This window comes from Aspergillus udagawae (genome assembly GCF_001078395.1).
Source record: "Aspergillus udagawae IFM 46973 DNA, scaffold_1, whole genome shotgun sequence".
In the NCBI taxonomy this organism is placed as follows: domain Eukaryota; kingdom Fungi; phylum Ascomycota; class Eurotiomycetes; order Eurotiales; family Aspergillaceae; genus Aspergillus; species Aspergillus udagawae.
Genome location: NW_025091264.1, coordinates 3386451 through 3404935, shown reverse-complemented (window position 1 = coordinate 3404935; position 18485 = coordinate 3386451). Strand labels below are relative to the sequence as shown.

The 18485-nt window shown below is 51.0% G+C and overlaps 8 protein-coding genes across 8 annotated transcripts; 5 read left to right on the top strand and 3 right to left on the bottom strand.

Annotated features, from left to right (window-relative positions):
- Nucleotides 1-2123: 2123 nt before the first annotated feature.
- Aud_001100 (class I SAM-dependent methyltransferase) lies at nucleotides 2124-2927 on the top strand (the record flags this gene model as incomplete). The annotated part of the gene is made up of 3 exons (XM_043286601.1): nucleotides 2124-2368; nucleotides 2456-2694; nucleotides 2746-2927. The coding sequence occupies 3 exons, from the start codon at nucleotides 2124-2126 to the stop codon at nucleotides 2925-2927; spliced, it is 666 nt and encodes a 221-aa protein (XP_043142536.1).
- Nucleotides 2928-4857: 1930 nt separating this feature from the next.
- On the top strand, nucleotides 4858-6063 carry Aud_001099 (KRR1 small subunit processome component; the record flags this gene model as incomplete). The annotated part of the gene is made up of 3 exons (XM_043286600.1): nucleotides 4858-4917; nucleotides 4983-5255; nucleotides 5317-6063. The coding sequence occupies 3 exons, from the start codon at nucleotides 4858-4860 to the stop codon at nucleotides 6061-6063; spliced, it is 1080 nt and encodes a 359-aa protein (XP_043142535.1).
- Nucleotides 6064-6355: 292 nt separating this feature from the next.
- Aud_001098 (MFS transporter) lies at nucleotides 6356-8235 on the bottom strand (the record flags this gene model as incomplete). Its single annotated transcript, XM_043286599.1, has 6 exons — nucleotides 6356-6703; nucleotides 6776-6937; nucleotides 6990-7114; nucleotides 7177-7929; nucleotides 7984-8018; nucleotides 8063-8235. 6 exons carry the CDS (start codon nucleotides 8233-8235, stop codon nucleotides 6356-6358), a joined length of 1596 nt encoding a protein of 531 aa, XP_043142534.1.
- A 481-nt stretch (nucleotides 8236-8716) lies between these two features.
- Nucleotides 8717-10866, bottom strand: Aud_001097 (putative bifunctional fatty acid transporter/acyl-CoA synthetase (FAT1); the record flags this gene model as incomplete). The annotated part of the gene is made up of 5 exons (XM_043286598.1): nucleotides 8717-8888; nucleotides 8953-9096; nucleotides 9149-10295; nucleotides 10354-10509; nucleotides 10581-10866. The coding sequence occupies 5 exons, from the start codon at nucleotides 10864-10866 to the stop codon at nucleotides 8717-8719; spliced, it is 1905 nt and encodes a 634-aa protein (XP_043142533.1).
- A 1497-nt stretch (nucleotides 10867-12363) lies between these two features.
- On the top strand, nucleotides 12364-13894 carry Aud_001096 (putative peroxisomal 3-ketoacyl-coA thiolase (Kat1); the record flags this gene model as incomplete). Its single annotated transcript, XM_043286597.1, has 6 exons — nucleotides 12364-12465; nucleotides 12518-12613; nucleotides 12669-13517; nucleotides 13572-13636; nucleotides 13691-13802; nucleotides 13856-13894. 6 exons carry the CDS (start codon nucleotides 12364-12366, stop codon nucleotides 13892-13894), a joined length of 1263 nt encoding a protein of 420 aa, XP_043142532.1.
- A 661-nt stretch (nucleotides 13895-14555) lies between these two features.
- On the top strand, nucleotides 14556-15216 carry Aud_001095 (ML domain-containing protein; the record flags this gene model as incomplete). Its single annotated transcript, XM_043286596.1, has 3 exons — nucleotides 14556-14770; nucleotides 14839-15055; nucleotides 15121-15216. 3 exons carry the CDS (start codon nucleotides 14556-14558, stop codon nucleotides 15214-15216), a joined length of 528 nt encoding a protein of 175 aa, XP_043142531.1.
- A 589-nt stretch (nucleotides 15217-15805) lies between these two features.
- Aud_001094 (H(+)-transporting V1 sector ATPase subunit F) lies at nucleotides 15806-16419 on the bottom strand (the record flags this gene model as incomplete). The annotated part of the gene is made up of 5 exons (XM_043286595.1): nucleotides 15806-15946; nucleotides 15999-16136; nucleotides 16196-16229; nucleotides 16291-16325; nucleotides 16393-16419. 5 exons carry the CDS (start codon nucleotides 16417-16419, stop codon nucleotides 15806-15808), a joined length of 375 nt encoding a protein of 124 aa, XP_043142530.1.
- Nucleotides 16420-16782: 363 nt separating this feature from the next.
- Nucleotides 16783-18200, top strand: Aud_001093 (Nur1/Mug154 family protein; the record flags this gene model as incomplete). The annotated part of the gene is made up of 2 exons (XM_043286594.1): nucleotides 16783-17040; nucleotides 17115-18200. The coding sequence occupies 2 exons, from the start codon at nucleotides 16783-16785 to the stop codon at nucleotides 18198-18200; spliced, it is 1344 nt and encodes a 447-aa protein (XP_043142529.1).
- Nucleotides 18201-18485: the final 285 nt, after the last annotated feature.

Below are 18485 nucleotides of genomic sequence, written 5' to 3'. Positions count from 1 at the left end.
CAATTGGCTGAAGTCGTCAGGATTGTTAACACACCCACAAGAAGCGGTGAAGGAGCGAGGTGATAGCGGCAGGGAAGGCCAGGAAAAACGAATGGATTGAGAAACAGTGAGTCGTAAGAAGAATAGTTCATGCACTTCATGCTTTGTGGCTCACATTCTCAGGATGAGCATTCATGGGAATAAGCCTCATAAGCAATGTGTACTGTGTAGTTATTTTCTTTTGCACCATCTGCGCATTATTGCTGAATCTCTTTTCCTCCTATTTTCGTGCATGAGGAGCCCTAAGCCACTCAGAGTGTGTCCCCACCCAGCTCGTTCGTCGACGCCGTCATTAATTTACCTCTGTTGAGGTTCTTCGCATTCTTGAAGTCAAACGGGCAAATCTTTCGATCCACAACCAAGACTGAGATGCAGGCGATGGGTGAGAAAATTTATCAGGAGATCGCCGCGACACTGACTGCTGAAATTAGACAAGGTCCCTTAATGACGGAGGATTGCCTTGCATGTGCGTTGACTTTTCATGCAACAACCCGTTAGTCAAGAAGACGCGTCGCGTCCCTGTATTGTCTGTGGCTGATTTCTTTGGGAGTCAACTCAGTACCGTAGCTCGTTGTGCTTCTGTAGTGATGGAATCAATTTCTTGGTCGTTTCATATCCGTGGCTGTAGCCTCTACGCTATTCAAGTGCATGCAGGCTGTCGCATGGTCGCCATTTTGGTGGGTATCGGGGTCCATTGCGTAACCGTATACAATGCATGAAGGTGCATCAGTTAGCTGGTCCATCGCTTTGCCTTGAATTCTCGAGCGAAAACAGCTTTGGGATAGACGAAACTAAGCGACAGGAGCACCAATGTCTCGCCCATGCGGAACGAAGCAGTCTGGCGTTCTTCCTCAAGCTCTGGGAACAGGGGGCTTAGAATGTCCGTAACAGAGACCCAACTGCTCATATTGAAGCTCGATGATCGATTTAGTTCAATACCCAGCAGCCCAAGACACAGAGAGGACCCTAGAGATCTTCCTCTGTTTGATCACGTCGGCATCAGCGGCCCCTCTAGGAGACACCGCCGACCCCTCCTTTCCCTGTAAATTTGCTTGGAACTCAGACTTAGTCCGTGTACAGTAATCAGGCTCGCTCTTGTCGACAAGGTTTACTATCGTCCCTTGCGGTCACAGTGTAGTAGTGTGGCTTAGAGAGCAATACAGCAATGATGCTTGTCCTTTTGTAGAGTTTTGGTTAACGGGATTTTTGCCAACAGCACTGTTTGTTCCCTCCGCGCAACAGAAGAGCCAGGATTTGGGCAGAGCGGGTTTTCCCACCATCCGCACATTTAGTAAGAGCCTCGAGTCCCGCAAAGTACGCTCCTAAGACGTCCCATGGGGAGAACATAAGCTCTTTTTGTCGTCTGAACAGAGCAGAAAGAGCTCTGCGATAGTATCTTGTACCACGTCAATCGCTTCCAGCTATAGGTCCCTTCCCAGATATCGTTTGGTGTTCGCTTTCCTCCTACATACCCGCTCGACATCGGAGGCTTCTCGCCACCCCTCATCCGACGATTTGAACGAGACATACGGAGACAGCAGGCTGTTCAACGACATCGAAGAAGCAAAGACGGCATGACGTACTCCCTCCGAAAGATCACCTTGACCACATGAATGCGAGGACGTGCTGACACTTCCATAACAAGGAGCCCTGATTCAGAGACGGAGGAATTGGATGAAGTATACCTTCACACCGTATCGATCCATGGACGAGAATTCCACAAGTTCTCCATCGACAACCAGATAGCGTTTGAGCCTGTTGACGATGTATGGCCGCGGTCTTCAAATTTTGGCAAGCGTTGACCGTTGTTCATTATCAGGAAGAAGCAGAACGTCTCGACCTCCAGCATCGAGTGTTCTCTAGGATCTTCGACGGCCGATTGATTTTTCCACCGATCCCTCGACTTCGGAGAGTACTCGACTGCGGTTACGGCACAGGATCTTGGGCAGTCGATGTGGCTACCCAATATCCAGATTGCAGGGTGAATATCGTCGTACTAGAGCGTTCCACACACAGAGGCTGATTGATTTGGCGTGAGCAAGGTAATCGGTCTTGACATATCTCCGCACAAGAATCCGGACGACATGCCCGAGAATCTATGGTTACAGGTGGGCGGAGACTTCCAACAATCCAGAGATGGGCGCATAGCTGCAGGACCTAGGCTGGACAGGGCTCCTGGAAGCGTCAGGCTGACATCTCATCACCAGGTCGATGACCTCAATCGCCGATTCACCTTTCCCTCCAATCATTTCGACCTTGTTCATTCAAGGCTTCTTGCAACCGGCATCAACAGGGCCAGGTGGCCGTCGTACCTCGCAGACATCAAAAGGTGCGCTCTCTGCTAAGCCAGGGTCGTTGGCCATCTGGCAAAACTACAAGAGAAATGGCAGAAGGCTGACTTGGTCGAATTCCTTAGGGTCTTAAAGCCAGGCGGATGGGTACAATTGGTCGAAATATACTTCAACGTTCAATCGGACAACGGCTCGATCACCGAGGAACATGCTCTGAGACGATGGAGCACACAGTTCCTGAGATCATACGAAGGAACAAAGGATGTGCGTATAGGAACACGGTTGAACAATCTTCTTCGGGACAGAGGTTTCGAAGATATTGACGCGAGAATGATTCCTCTTCCTCTTTCGGCGTGGTCCAATGGTGAGTCCTCATTGCCCGTTTCGTTTGCGGGCTGCTCAACCAGTGTGCTAGACCCTAGAATGCAAGCAATTGGCATGCTTAACCGAGAGAACATTAATAACCTCCTTCCATCATTGGCACTGTACCCATTGACTCAGATTTCCGGCATGCCTCAGCAAGATTTCCAGGAACTCATTACTCAAGCGCGGGAAGAAGCGGAAACAGCGAGCCTGAAGGCGTACTTTCCCTTGTAAGTGACCACGGATCGGCCAGTTATGTCTCCCTTCTGATGGTTTAGGTACGTTTGCATTGGAAGAAAGCCAGGATAGCTGCTCTGAAATTGAGGAGGAAAGAAGGTCGACGGATCGTTCTGTTTTTGTGTTTCAAGAGCTGACGGGGCGCTCACGCTTCGGTTCACTTCGAGGCTCACTCATTCTTGGAATGCGTAAAGTGAATCATGTTTGCCCGTGGTCCGATTAGAGATCTTGGTTTATACTAGCTCTGAAAACTGAATGAGATAGAGGGCGGTTAGTCAAGTGTCTTTCTCCCGACTTGTTTCTGAACTCTATGACTGCGAGACAGAATATCAACCTCACTGGTTAGCATCCGGTTTTGTTCGACAACATTGAGTTCGCAGCATTATGAGCTGGGGATTAACACCGAGAATCAAGCAGTGGCTCTAACTCTCCTGTTCTGTAGCATGATCAGCTTGGAGATACGGAGACCTGTGATGACATGCTCCGATAGCTCGTCATCAATGTTCATTTTGACCAATACGTCAGTGAAACTATGATTCGAGAGGACTTTCTGTAAGTCTTCAGAAAAGCAGCCTGAACGACCTTCATGAGTACGACATGCCGCTGATTGGGCGCTAGGGTACAGTTCTCAAAACCAAGCATCTACCATGGCGAGCTTGGTCTATTATTGGAAAGACATATGAGATATTGAAGATTGAGCAACCTCACCAAGCAATGAAAATGGATAAACAACCCATGGCAGAGCAATGATGGATACTCAAAGGAAAAAGTGAGTAAGGAAGAAAAGAGGAAGAAGACTGAATGAAGGGGCTCGAGAGATGGACCGTCGCGGGTCCGGAACCAGAACCAAACTGACGGGACGCTGACTATTTAACCTTGCCCAGGACCAGAACCGCGAGCGAGAATGGAGATCTGATTCCAGACGACCATATAATAACCTAACCTCTCTCTCTATCCTCGCTCTATAACATGCGATTGAATAGCTGAATGCGTCTTTAGAATCTGTCTAACTATCAAGTTCGGGATAGCGTCATGCCAACCCCACGTCTGCTACCTACCCTCCGAGGAGACCCTCATCAGTGGTATCCGCATTGGCAGTTTGGCGGCTCAGAATTTTAATGCCCACTGAGGCCCGAGAACCCTTCAAGCTCGGAAACATGACAGACTGAATGTGCACTGTCCAGGTACTCAACGCTCCGCGGCTGTTCTGACACATTGTTCTTTCGGCTCCGAGTCTCCCTGCCCTTTTCACCAACAAGTAACCTCGTTGACCGTCAATAACGAAGCGGAATGTCCTGGCTGTCACTGGATGTAGTCGGAATAAATCAGGATGGCCTAGTCAACGACCCTAAGTCATGGATACCGCATGGTCCTGGGAAGGGCGAAATGAATTATTCCCGAAATGGCAAGTGTCCAATTTTATCAGGACAACATGACGACGAGATCTACAGAGGAAGGAGAATCAAGGCCACAGTATTGGAGAGGCTTGATGGATCAATCTGCTAGTTTAATGACAATGTTATGACAATGTGACGAGTATATTGAGGCAAATTGTACACATCTTCGCAACACTCCATATAGCCATGCTCAATATTTATTCGTGCATTCCAAGATCCTCGGTTCGGGCCCAATAAGGGGATAATAATAGTAGCAATTATGACAAGTAAAAGAACCGCACACTCGAGTTGACTCAACTCTGACCCTGTCGAGAGAACACACGTTGGTGATCGCGCGTTTGGGCGCTTACGGCGCAAATCATCTATGTTGGTGCCTTTTGATGCCTGAATTACAAGGCTGCAACAATGTCCCAATGGGGTAAGTGTCCGCGCTCCTGGGCGGGAGAAAAAAAGTTGGATCCAGCTTGAATACCGATCATTATCGTTTGACAGCACGCATCTGCTGTTGATCAACACAACTCGGACTCAAGATGCCTTCCACATACAAAAGGGATAAGCCGTGGGATACGGACGATATCGATAAGTGGAAGGTGCGTATTCTCAGGATTCATCTTGCGACATTCTATTCGATTCTAACGTGCGATCACTTAACTAGATCGAAGAATTCAAGCCCGATGACAACGTCGCCGGTAGTTTTGCGGAAGAATCGTCCTTTGCAACCCTGTTCCCCAAGTATCGCGAACAATATCTGAAGGAAGCTTGGCCAGTGGTGACGAGAGCGTTGGAGAAGCATGGAATCGCCTGTACGCTGGACTTGGTGGAGGGTAGCATGACTGTGAAGACTACTCGTAAAACCTTCGACCCTGCAGCCATTCTGAAGGCTCGTGATCTGATCAAGCTGTTGTCGAGAAGCGTACCCGTTCAACAGGTGAGTTTTCAAAGTGACATGGGCCCCACCCCTCGCCTCGTAACTGACGACCATGGTCCAGGCCCTGAAAATCCTCGAAGACGGCGTCGCATGCGACATCATCAAGATCCGCAACCAAGTCCGCAACAAGGAGCGCTTCGTGAAGCGCCGACAGCGGCTCCTCGGTCCCTCCGGCTCCACCCTGAAAGCGCTGGAGCTGCTCACCAGCACCTACATCCTGGTCCAGGGTAATACGGTCGCGGCGATGGGTCCGTACAAGGGGCTGAAGGAGGTCCGCCGGGTGGTCAACGACTGCATGGCCAACATCCACCCGATCTACTACATCAAGGAGCTCATGATCAAGCGCGAACTGGCCAAGGACCCCACGCTCGCCAACGAATCCTGGGACCGGTTCCTGCCCAACTTCAAGAAGCGTACGCTGTCGAAGCGCCGCGTTCCCTACAAGGTCACCGACAAATCGAAGAAGGTGTACACACCGTTCCCGCCGGCGCCGGAAAAGAGCAAGGTGGATCTGCAGATCGAGTCCGGCGAGTACTTCCTGTCCAAGGAGGCCAAGGAGCGCGCCCAGAAGGAGGAGGTTATGGAGCGGCAGCGCCAGAAGCGCGAGGAGAAGATGCAGGAACGGGCCAAGTCGTTTGTTCCGCCCGAGGAGCTGGATGGCGAGGAGAAGAAGAAGAAGGAGAAGAAAGAGAAGAAGAAGCGGAAGCGCGACGCCGAGGCGGAGGTCGACGACGGCTCCGAGAAGAAAGAAAAGAAGAAGAAAAAGAAGAGCAAGTCCAAGGACGCTTCTTCGGACGGCGAAGCATAGAGGCAATCGTATCACATCTGCCTTTGTGGGTAGGGGTTTTGCTTCTGCAACGTTCACATTCAGCTTCCGCTGTCTTTTTCGTCTGTTTGCTCTTCGAATACAAGGCGCTTAGGCATAGCATGGGTTGGAGTTATTCTCAATTTGTTTCTATACTGCGTTTACACTTACGAAGGAGGGAAAAGTCACGTCAAAGTTCAATTTATGTATGTATACCAACTGACATGGAAATTCCAGTGAGAGAGTCGCTATATCTAGTTCGTCGTCGTTGAAGTTACTGGCGCCATAATCTACATCACATGTTGACTGAACTCTCTGAGCCAAGCATCCTGCCCTTGTTCTCCCTCAGGAAAACCTCCTGCTCCCTCCGACTCTTCTCCAGATCCACCCCTAGCACCAAAATGACAAAACTCACCACGCTCAAAGCAAACAGGAAATAAAATGGTGTCGACACATTCCCCGAAGGCGAGGCATCGATGATCGCACTGGAGACCAGCGGTCCAATGAACGAGGACGTCTTGCCGATGATGCTGAACAAACTGAAGAACAGAAACTCGTGGCCGCGCGGCGTGACCTCCGAAATCATGATCTGGGAGTAGCTGTACCAGGGGCAGACGAAAAGGCCGTAGAAGGCTTGGTAGAGCTGTTGTGTGCTTGTTAGGAGACGGGACGGGAACTCTTTTATCTAGGAGGCTGCGTTGGGCTGAAGGCTTACCCAAATCTCCCAAGCATGGTGGAAACCGAACCGCTGCGTCCAAATGCCGATCATCCCCCATCCATCAAGCAAGATGATTCCCACTGCGATAGCATTGAACATGGTCTTCGTGCCAAGCTTGTAGCGCTGCTGAATGAACCAAAAAGCGTAAATGCCAAGTGCCTGGAGAGATGAAGGTGTTAGCGAAGACGGGTCATGGGGACAGAAGACCTACCTGTGCTGCTATGCCTACGATCAGGAGATAGGTCAGTTGCAGTGTGTTGTATGCGACGATGCTATTCTGCAATGTCCCGATCACCGTGACTGTTGTATTGAGGGAGTCGCCGAGGAGGAAATATCCTTCAGGCGAGTGATGGTCAGCGTACCATGAGGGAGATCTCCACGGCAGTACACGACCTTACCTATCAGATACAGCAGACTCTGCTTGAGTTTCCACACCTGCCTTCCAGCATGGTATAGCTGCGTCAATCCCGCAACGATAATGTTCCGTCCGGGGTCTTGCCCCGGCCGTCGTTTCTCGAGAACAAACCACGGCAGCGAGACGAGCAGCCACACCCCCGAGGCGAACGCAATCAGCACACTCAACCCCCAGTTATTATTCGCCTCGCTCTCATCAACCCTCAGCCCAAACATGATCCCCACGATGACAGCGAGGATCACGATCTCCGCCACAGACTGCACATAGAATGCTACGTTGGCCAGCCGGCTCCGCGCCATCGTGTCCGCATCGTCGTACTCCTCCCGCGAGATCCTACCTGCTACATACGCATCTGCGCGATCCTTCATCTCGGCCGTATTCCGCGCCAGACCCGGAAACGCAGCCGTCCAGAACGTCAGAGTCGTCTGATACGCGATTAATCCTACAATATACAATCCCACCCCGACGTGCCATTTCTCCTGCGTGTGGACGCCCAACCAGCCGAAGCCGATGGCGTAGGCGATAACCGACAAGACGATCAGGATGTTTGGCCGCCAGGTGCCGAAGTCGGCGAAGCTGCCTATCACCAGAAAGACGACGATCTGGATAGCGAAGGAGATGCCATTGCTCAGGAGGACGATACTGTTGATCGAGCGTTGGCGGCCTGCAAAGAAGAGGGTTCCCTGGTCGCCTGCGGCTTGGTAGAGGAGGTTCTGGAAGGCAGTGGGAGCGAAATCTACACCTTCATTAGTCGCTTTTTTGATTGATATCCAAGACGATAGCAACGTACTGAATAGCGAGAGCCCGTTATTTCCAATGTAGTAGCTATGCAACGTTAGCGGTTAATTAGTATGTTGATTCGCACGCACGCATAATAGGCCCAGATCTCCCATTTCGTCGTGCGATATCTCTCGTCAAATACATCAGGCGCTACAAGCTCTTCGGACCCCTTATCATCAACCGCGTGAGATGTCACTTGCTGCTTGAGTCTTGCATCGCAAGTTGCAGATGCTTCCACATCGCCCAACGCTAAAGAAGACATGCTCGTGTCTGTACGCTCTCAAAACAGGGGTATCCAGGGAATAGGCTGCAGGCTGCAGGCTGCAGAATGTCGAAATATGTAACCCCGCGCATTCTGCAGAATCCCGTAGACAGGGAAAGCGAAAAGCCCTTATCGAGATTATGACTCGCGTAGTGGCTAACACTAACGAGATCTAAAATGATTCTTTCCCTGTATTGGTGGGGAGAATCCAGCTAGCAGTCCGTCGATCGCACACACGCAGTTTACTATGCATTGTATTGGCTGGATCTTCTCGAATTAATACATAGCCACTCGAAGTCGAAACACCCTGCAGTGGGGCAAGATATTGCCAAATCACTTGAAGCTTTCTCGGACGCTCTTGTTCGACGTTGACACCCGTCACATTGGCCATCTACAGCGACTTCCAGGTATTTGTGTCCAAGAATATGACTATCTACTATCTAGCAATTCGTCTAGTATATATGTACAATAGGTCAAACAATCACAATTTGGCCCGTCCGCTCTCTATTGAAGCCCAACTCTGCTCGTCTAGCTTCTGGTATGTGGGGCCGTTCAGCCAGTATAGCTTGTCGCCCTTGGTCTGGGCACGGGGGTCCCAGCCCAATTTGGCCAGTTCGCCCTTTGCCTGCTTGAATGTCACGCCAGTTGCTACCCTATCATCAAAAAGAAGAGAACGTTAGTCGAAGTAGAAGTCGGTGTGTATTTAGGTAAACTCACTTCTCGATCAGCCGAACAAGCCTCGGGATGGCATACGACGGTACGCCCTTCTTTTTCAGCTCTCGGTGCAGGTTCGCCATGAACTCGGCCTCTGTTGCGGGATCTTCAAGCGTAATACCAGCAGCGCCGGCTTGGCCGTCGTATCTGAAGCTAGAGTTAGCATGACAGACCCCTCAGGCTGAATGTGAGAACATACCCGCTCAGTTTCACGCCGTAGACGACGGCGTCATGGACACCTGGTATACGACAGATGTGGTCCCTGATTTCCCCAGCGCTCACATTCTCGCCCTTCCAGCGAAACGTGTCTCCCACGCGGTCCTGAAATTTGACCCATCCCGAGTGGTCCTGGATGAGAAGGTCGCCGGTGCGTTGATACAGATCGCCCTTGACGAAGACGTCCCGCAGGAGCTTCTTCTCGGTGGCTTCCTCGTTGCGCAGGTATTCGGTCAGCAAGCCCCGGTCCCTGACCCGACCAATGGCCTCTCCCTCCTCGCCCAGCTTGGCCTTGACACAGAACCCGGTCTTCGGGTCCCGGTATGGCATCTCGGTATTCGGGTCGTACTTGACGATGAAGACATCCTCTTCCAAGAATCGTCGGATGGGTCCCGAGAACCCTACTTTGCCTGCAGCCCATGCGCCCACGCCGTGATTGTCGAACTTGGCCACGCCTTCAGTGGATCGATAGAATTCGCGGATCTCGGGGACGTTGAATCTTTGCCGGAACCGCTCCCAGATCTCACCCCGCAACCCGTTGCCCGATGCGACAATGCAGACGTGGTCCGTGTCGTATGGAGATGGAGGTGTGGCCAGCAGGTATCGACAGAGTTCACCGATATACAGAATACGGGTGGCTCTAGAGTCATGAACATCTTTCCAGAATTGGGAGGCGGAGAACTTGCGTCGCAAACACAGGGTGCCTGCATTGCCGACCGAGTAGCATATACCCGTAAAGTAGGCGGTGCCATGGAAGAGAGGAAGAGAGGAATAGGTGCGCAGTGGGTAGTATCTGGAAGGGTTTTTGACATCCGTAGTCAGAGGATTCGACGTCGTCATGTTCATCATGTTGCGAATGGCACATGCTTTGGGGTTTCCTGTTGTGCCGGATGTATAGATGAGTACACACAGATCACGGACAGATCGCTTGGCCGGGATCAAGCCGGTGGGAGAGTATTGTTGCAGGTCAGCTGCGGTAACCAGCTCAGTCGCGCCGACGGAGATGCCATCGAATGATCCAATGTTCAGCGCAACATGAGGCATGTCTAAGCATACAAATTGCGACAGGTCTGGTGTGGAAATGATGAATTTTGAGCCGGAGACATTGAGACAGTGAGTGAATGTGTCATCTAACTCAACAGGGTCAATTCAATCGGTTGTGACAGAGGAAGCTCACGAAGGTCATACCACGCAGGTTGTTATTGATCAAAGCAGCCACGGCACCCAGTTTTGCCAGAGCGTAGATGGTTACCACCATCTCAGGCGAATTTGTGTTGAATACGGCGACGAAGTCGCCTGCCTTGATGTCTCTAGAGTGCAACAAAGAGGCGAAGCGATCGACAACTGGCAAAGACAGTCAACTCAATTGCTGAATAGGAGAAAGGAGATATTTGCAGTTGTAAGAGCAGACTCACGGTCCTTCAATTTGCTATATGTCCATGTCTTGTTCTCAAACCAGAGCGCCTCACTGGCGCCGCATCCTTGAACCTCGACGACTCGCTCCAGCATCTTGTACAGGGTCGCTGTATCGCCAAGCTCAGCAATCCGCTGGCCAAGGCGTTTCGTCCAGTCTCGATCATTGCAAATAGTGGTCAAATCCGTGGAAATGGCGAGCTTTGCATTCAGATACGCCCCTGCTGCAACGGTCAGGGCCGAGGCGACCGCCAGCGAAGGGGCTGATATCTCCGAAATTAAATCCATAAAAGGTTCCAGCGAGTCGAGGAAAGGGATAGTAGTAGAAGATGTAGTTAGTCCACAGTTAGGCGCAATTGATCTCCTTGCTATGGTAGGTACTCTCCCCGGATATATATGATTTGCGGAGGTACCTAGGCGCGTCCGATTTACAGAAAACGACAGATATACGGATGCGTCGATATGACCTTAATTATCAAGACCCAGCTCCCCAGGCAATAGTTCCATCTCGGCGAATCGAGACGGGAGCTGAATAATGAGAGCTCTGCCGGCCATGAGGCTTATGAGGCGCTCACCGGAGACTATCTAAGCTGTATGGTGAGACGGCAATCGAGGAGCGGATGTGATCCGATAGTTACTGTAATGGATTTCTAATACGTATTACTGGGGGATCTGCCTCATACCTAGGTACCTTGAGTAAGGTATCTGTCCAGGCTTTGCTGGAGGCTTCCATGCAGCGGCGCTAATTGTCATAAGTCATAACATACTGAGATATTTACAGTTCTACAAGTTTCCATGCCCACCAAGTTTCCGTTCCCACGCAACGCGTTTTCCCACAGGGATTGCCGCAGTATTGTATAGCTATGAGGTACTCCGTACCTTTTAGTTCTCCATTCACTTTTCTACAAGAGAAATATAGCTTTATCTCCAGTTTATTAGTGTGTGGACGGAGCGGTTGAAGAAGTGGTACTCCTTATCCTCCGCAAAGCCTATAGCTTTAGATTCGGTGGGTGGTGGGGGCCGACTGCTTCTTCCCCACTTCCCATTTCATGTTTCCTCCCCGACGCTTGGAAGTATTTTGGATACTCAATATGTATCATCTCAGGTCCGAGGCAGAAGCTTGAATTCCACAAACAACTCTTGAGTGACAAGATACTAGGGGTACGAGATTCAAATCTATATACTATATCTCCCGTGCTCCTTACCGTATGTACGCGGATTCCTGTGAAGAATTACCTTATCTCTCGGATAGATCCACTGGTAACTACCATACCGCCCAAACACGATGTGGTACCAAGTCCGACTGCCGAGGCCACTGCAACCTTAGGAGGCGCACGGTAACAATACCTCTGCAATACAGCCCGTTGGCGGCAGTGTCAGTCGGGAACCAGCCGGCTCTCATTCTTGTCTACCTTACCACGTGGATCTATGGGGTTTGCCTTGCACTGAGGATGCCCCAATTTATTTCAACTGACTGCAATGCTTTTTCGTCCCCGTATTTCTGTCTTATTATCCCATTGGCTCTAATATTATTAATCTGGATCTCGGCTCGGCCTTTCACTCGTGGCACTTCGGCTGCAGTGTTCTTCTTGCCCTTCACAGATCAATATTGTCCTAGATACCGCGGTTCATTCGCCATCTCCGGACTATAACATAGCGCGGTCATTCTCGCAGGTCCAGGGCAGTTGGCCTTTTATCTTTCGGTCTTTTCTTCTATTCCATATACTTCTTCAGGACTCAAGAAAATTCTTGCAACTTTCCCGCAGAAGCAGTGTAGCCAGAATCATGTCTACGCCACAGCAACGGTTGTCCTCAATCGCTAACCAGGTCGCTGGTTCGAATGTGTCTGCGAAGAGCAAGCTGTTGGCCAAGAATCCCGATGATATTGTACGTCTGAATAGTACTGGCGAGAACTAAGACGAAGACTGACCTCGCTCAGGTGATCACGCTTGCTGTTCGGACTCCTCTCACAAAGGCCAGAAAAGGTGGCCTGAAAGACACCACAATAGATAATCTCTTAATTTCATTGCTTACAGTATGTTACCAAATCAATGTCCTCGCCAACCATACTCTATCCTAACAGTCTGCAGTCTATCCGCGAAAAGTCCAACCTCGACCCCAACCTTGTTGAAGATGTCTGCGTTGGTAATGTGCTTGCGCCTGGTTCCGCATACGTCGCCCGCTCCGCGGTGCTTGCAGCTGGCTTCCCCGTGACGGCCGCCGCCTCTATTGCCAACCGATTCTGTTCTTCTGGATTGCTGGCGATCCAGAATATCGCTAACCAGATCATGGCTGGATCCATCGATATCGGTATCGCTGTCGGAGCCGAGAGCATGAGCACCAACGCCGATGGAGGCGCCCCAGAGATGTCGGCTCAGATCTTGTCGCATCCTATTGCCTCCCAGAACACCCAGCCTATGGGCCAGACCTCAGAGAACGTCGCTGCCCAGTTCAACATTTCCCGAGAGCAACACGATCAGTTTGCGGCCAAGAGTTATCAGAAGGCCGAGCGCGCGCAAAAGGCCGGTTGGACCGTCGACGAGATTGTGCCCGTCAAGACCCAAGTCAAAGATCCCAAGACCGGCGAGGTAAAGGATGTCGTCGTTGATCGTGATGACGGCATTCGCTATGGCACCACTGCCGAGTCCCTGGGCAAGATTCGCTCTGCATTCCCTCAATGGAAGCCCAGTGCCACAACCGGTGGCAATGCCAGTCAGATCACTGATGGCGCCGCCGGTGTCATTCTTATGAAGCGGTCCCGTGCTCAGGAACTCGGACAACCCATCATCGGCAAGTTTTGCGGAGCTACAGTTGCGGGTTTGGAGCCTAGAATCATGGGTATCGGCCCTTCCATTGCTATCCCCAAGATTCTGTCCAAGTTCAACCTGAGCAAGGACGATATCGATATTTTCGAGATTAACGAAGCATTTGCGTCCATGGTATGATTGGTCCTGTAGTGTATATCTGAGCTATATTAACTAATGACCGTCTAGGGCGTCTACTGTGTTAGCAAGCTGGGTCTTGATGAGAGCAAGGTCAATCCCAGAGGTGGAGCGATGTGAGTCATCTGGTTATCCTTGCGCGTTCGTCTTCACTTGCTAACATATTGCAGTGCACTTGGTCATCCGTTGGGCTGCACTGGCGCTCGCCAGGTCGTTACTGCTCTGTCCGAGCTGCGCCGTCAGAACAAGAGAATTGCCGTCACCTCGATGTGTGTTGGAACTGTAAGTTCCCGCTGGTTAGGTCTCATCTCTGAATTTCCACTAATATTGGCTAGGGCATGGGCATGGCCGGAATCTTTGTTTCGGAGCATTAAGATAGATAGTTGAAGATTTACCCTAAAACATGACGCAGAGCAGTCAGTTTGGGAATGTCCACTTTGTATATATATACCTAGTCCTGCATGGAAATCCGAGCATGTTTATCGCTTCTGTACGTCGAACTCTCGCCCATCAACGCATAGTAGTATGGTAAGAGATTGTAGGCACACCGTATCCGCGGAATATTGAAGCGTCGAGTGGGTCATCCCACACATCCCCATGATTGACTCCGCCTACGGACATTCAGCGATTGAACTCCGAGTCCAACAGGGTAGCATAGATTGCAGGTCCAACTGCAGTTTCAGCATCGAGGGCATTCTGGATAGCCACTGACAATGTCGACTATAAGTAGGCTTATCTTTCATTTGAGCTCGTGACACAACTAGCGCACCCCGTGCCTGCATAGTCACGTGCACCTCCGCCGTCGTCATCCCATACAACTATCAGGTACTTTGCACCAGTGGCTGTGGCTGATCACCGCTTCTCCTCATCTACCATTACTCTCCTGCGTCTGCTATCAGACGCTCCTTGCAACTTTGTCCTCCATATATCACCTCTTTCCTCTCTCTTATACTATCACGAGCAGTATCTAATCTTCGTCCTGTCATTCTCTGGTCCCTGTTTACTACGACCGCTGGTTGGCTGTATCCTGCGACCATGAAGCTCTTATCAACCGCCGCTACCCTGCTCCTCTGCCTTGCTCCTCTATCCGCCTCAGCACGGTCGATTTCCTTCTTTGACTCCGCGCAGGCTCCAATCAAAGCCGAGAGCTTTCCTGTCAAGGGAGATAACCCGTTAGAATACTGTTCCGACCCTTCGGGCAATATCTTGGAGATCGAATCGGTGGACTTGTCTCCTAACCCTCCTCTCCCGTACGTACTGGTAGTCCCCATAACATATAGTGTTGGGTCAAGGGCAACTGACTGATTCTTCACCACAGTGGCCAAACTCTCACTATCAATGCCAAGGGCAACCTGAAGGACCGGGTGGAGGAAGGCGCTTATGTCGCTCTGGAGGTTAAATACGGTCTCATCACCCTGATCAAGCAGACCGCCGATCTCTGCGAACAGATCAAGAATGTCGATCTCGAGTGTCCCCTGGAGAAAGGCGATATGTCGTTGACTAAGCAGGTTGATCTGCCTTCGCATATTCCTCCTGTACGTTGGCCTTTCGAGCTCTCCTGGCATTTAATGGCCAATTACTTACTAACAACGATGAACAGGGGAAGTACAACGTCCATGCCGACGTTTATACCAAGGATGGCAAGAAGATTACCTGCCTGGATGCGCACAATATCGAGTTCAAGATTCGGCCATGAGAAGGCACGTTGGCTGCCATCGCTACCCTTCCGCTGGTTGATCACTGATGTGTCTTTCGCACCCGCTCCTACGTACTTATGATCGCTTGATGAATTTACTCTTACGAGCCTCTGTTCTGTGTTTATTTTGAGGTTTCATTCTTATGTTCGCTGTAAACTGCCATGGTCCTTCGCAGTCAAAGTTACATGCTCTTGGTTATAACCGCTTTGCTTGATTAGATAATGTGCTATATCATCTGGCGTCAGGGCAGATCATCATCACTTGCTTCTCGTCGTGCCTGCACAACTATGTATATGCGTGAACTACCATCTAATACAGAGCCTTCATTCGAGCTACTCACGACTCTCAGACAGTAAAGAAGTGGAGAGCGAACACAGCAACCGTCACTGCTATGAAGAGAGGGGCCATTACTGCCTCTGTAGACAACCAAGCATCCTCTTGGTGCTGACAATATATCGAATTCTATGTGCATAGATCCTAGATAATCGGGTATCTTCCCACGACTCGCTCCGCGCACGCGACCACCCTACAACACATCCCAACAAATGAAGGTGCTCAAAAAAACCAAAAAAACCTAGTGATTGCCGTCTATTCCCCAAATAGCCGCCGCACGCGCTTGAGCACACTGTCCTTCTCGGGGTCGTAGGGATGGTCTTTACTGGGGATCTCGAGCACGGCGGGGAACGGGTCTGCGAAGGAGTCGACGCTGTGTCTGATGCGTTCGGCAATCTAATTCTATGAGGCACTGATCACTGACGAGGCAGAATGGAATGGAACGTACGTGTTGGTTGATCAGCAGCACGGCAATGTCTTTCCTCTCCTGGGTGAAGTTCTGGAAGGCCTTCTCGATAGTAGATGTCTCGGTCTTGGAATCGACGACGAGGAAGTTTCGCTGAGCGTCTGGGCCGTCTGTGACATGCTAAGGGGTTGTTAGTTGTGCTTTTTGGGGAAAGCCTCTCGGTGTGGTGGTATACGTACACCGATACCAGCGAGGAGGAGACCGGTAACGGAGCTGGATGCGATTAGCGGTGGTGTTTCTGTCTTTTTGTCTTGCTACCGGAGGTGCTAGTTACTCTTCGTCGCCAATGACAGCGAGGAATTGCCGTTCCTAGGGTTCAGAGGAGAGTCAGTGATTATGGCTATCCCACCGTGAGGATATGCGACTGTGAACGTACCTTGTAGGACGCCGCCGAGGCTGCCATCTTCGGACAAAGAATCGGCTGGGCTGAGCCTTAAGAAATAAGTGGAATCTACCCTGCGGAGCAGCTACCGTGGGCAAGTCAACCAAGTCCGACAATGAGCTTGTGCGATGAAGGAGTCGTGTCCCGATTGTGGATAACCTCTTTCAGTCAACGTTCGTCATCGCAGACCGCTGCGGCTTATCTAAGCGGGGCCGTGATGTGTTTTTGTTGTTTAGCAGCGGAACGGAACACTTGGCGTATGTTTATCTTTTGTCGCTCCTCAAAAGGGTTGTCTTGATAGTCGAGTTGCCTGGCTGGAGCACATATGAAGGGTATCGAAACGTCCCTGGTAGTGCTCTACAATATCTGTGCCTCATTATCAACATGCCCCGGCTTGTGCGCCGCCAACCGCTTGCGGAGCGCATCAGATCGTACTTGAATCCACTGGACTTTCTGCTATGGCTGTCAGAGGAGATTGATGCGAATGCTTGGGATCAGTTTGAGAAGGACTGGGCGCTGCCTTTGGGTGCTGTTCTCAATTTAGCCTTCCTCACTGCGAGGGCGAACAGCCGGTCGAGTGGCAGCAGGGCCATTGACGATGTCTTCGGAGATGATGGCGGAGTGCCTTGGGCGAGCTGGTTTGTATGTCGCCAACAGTTCAAGGAGCTAGCTGGGAGTTCACAGAGAATGAGACGCTAATCGGTTGTTGCTGGCAGGCTTCCTTCATCGTCCACCTACTCGCGTGCTTCAGTGCGTTCAACACTTTCTACACCTTCTATCGGAAGCGACTCTATCGTCTGTTTGAGGCTTCGATAGATCAACCACCAGCTACACCGTCGGCTCGCCGTGTCCGTGTCGATTCAACGCCTATGACAGCTTCGCCATTGCGGTACTTTGCAAACGTGATTGCCGGGTCTGCTGAGTCCCGGGCGCATCCCGACGCGCAACGGGATGTCTGGGAACTTGCAGTTTGGGATCCTCTGCCGATTTGCCTTCGACTGTTCTGCCTCTTCAGCCCCGGACACGTCCTGGTATACTGGGTATTCCTACCTACGCAACTGTCCGATCCCCAGCCAAGCGTTACTATCGTCACGACTATCTTCATTACAACTCTGCTGTCTGTGCAGATGTTATTCCTCTCTTCCTCGTTCACTCAGCAAGCCAAGGATTCCATGGTGGTTCACAAGGAGGTTCTAAATGAATATGACACCAAATTTGTCCATCCGCGGACCCAGCCAGTCATGAGAGATGTTGGCACTCAGTTCTCCGACCCCAATACCTCTCAACCTGGTTCCGATGCCAAGTACAACAAGGTGGACACGTTTACTCCTACCCGCGTGATCCACCGAGGATTCAAAACCAGCCCCAATCCGAACTATGTCAGTTTTGTCGACCCCGAGGGGGCGTCCACCAGACGACGGACATTCGCTACGCCAAATACTTCTCACAACTATACATCGCTGCAAACACCCAGTCATTTGCGAGATGCCTCCCCGGTTGTACGGGGTCCTGTTGCTTCCATACGCCAACCGCACTTCCGACCCACACCGAGTGCTACAGGCGACGGCGGCAGTTTGGGGGTCTTCTCGCACGCAAATTCCCCCTTGAGGCGGTCTACCCCGGCCAATATCGACCGCCGGGTTCAGAATCCTCCAGATTTCTTATTCAAAGACCGAGGTACTCCTATGAAGAGGCTATCAAGTCCCTTGAAAAAGAGCAATGTGCCCGGCAATGCAACTCCGTTGACCTCAACACCGAGACGGACTCAGAATGACCCTCGTCGTGAAACGGGCTGGTTCTGAATTCAGTCATGGGATTAGTCACCTTGTGAATTGACGAAAAACGAATAATTTCCGACGTATCGTTACGGTGCACGGGTCATTCTACCTTCTTGTCATTTGTTCATTAAGCGTATACACCGTGTAACCATGACTTTTTCCAGCATTTGGCTTTGGCGTTAGGAGGTCCACTTCGCTTTCACATGATTTTTTATTCTCATAATGTGTTTTTCATGACCCTTTCCTTTCCGGAGTGCAATTCAAAGTCGTCCTGTTTCTCTGTTGACTGGGAATGTTGGCCGGCTGGGG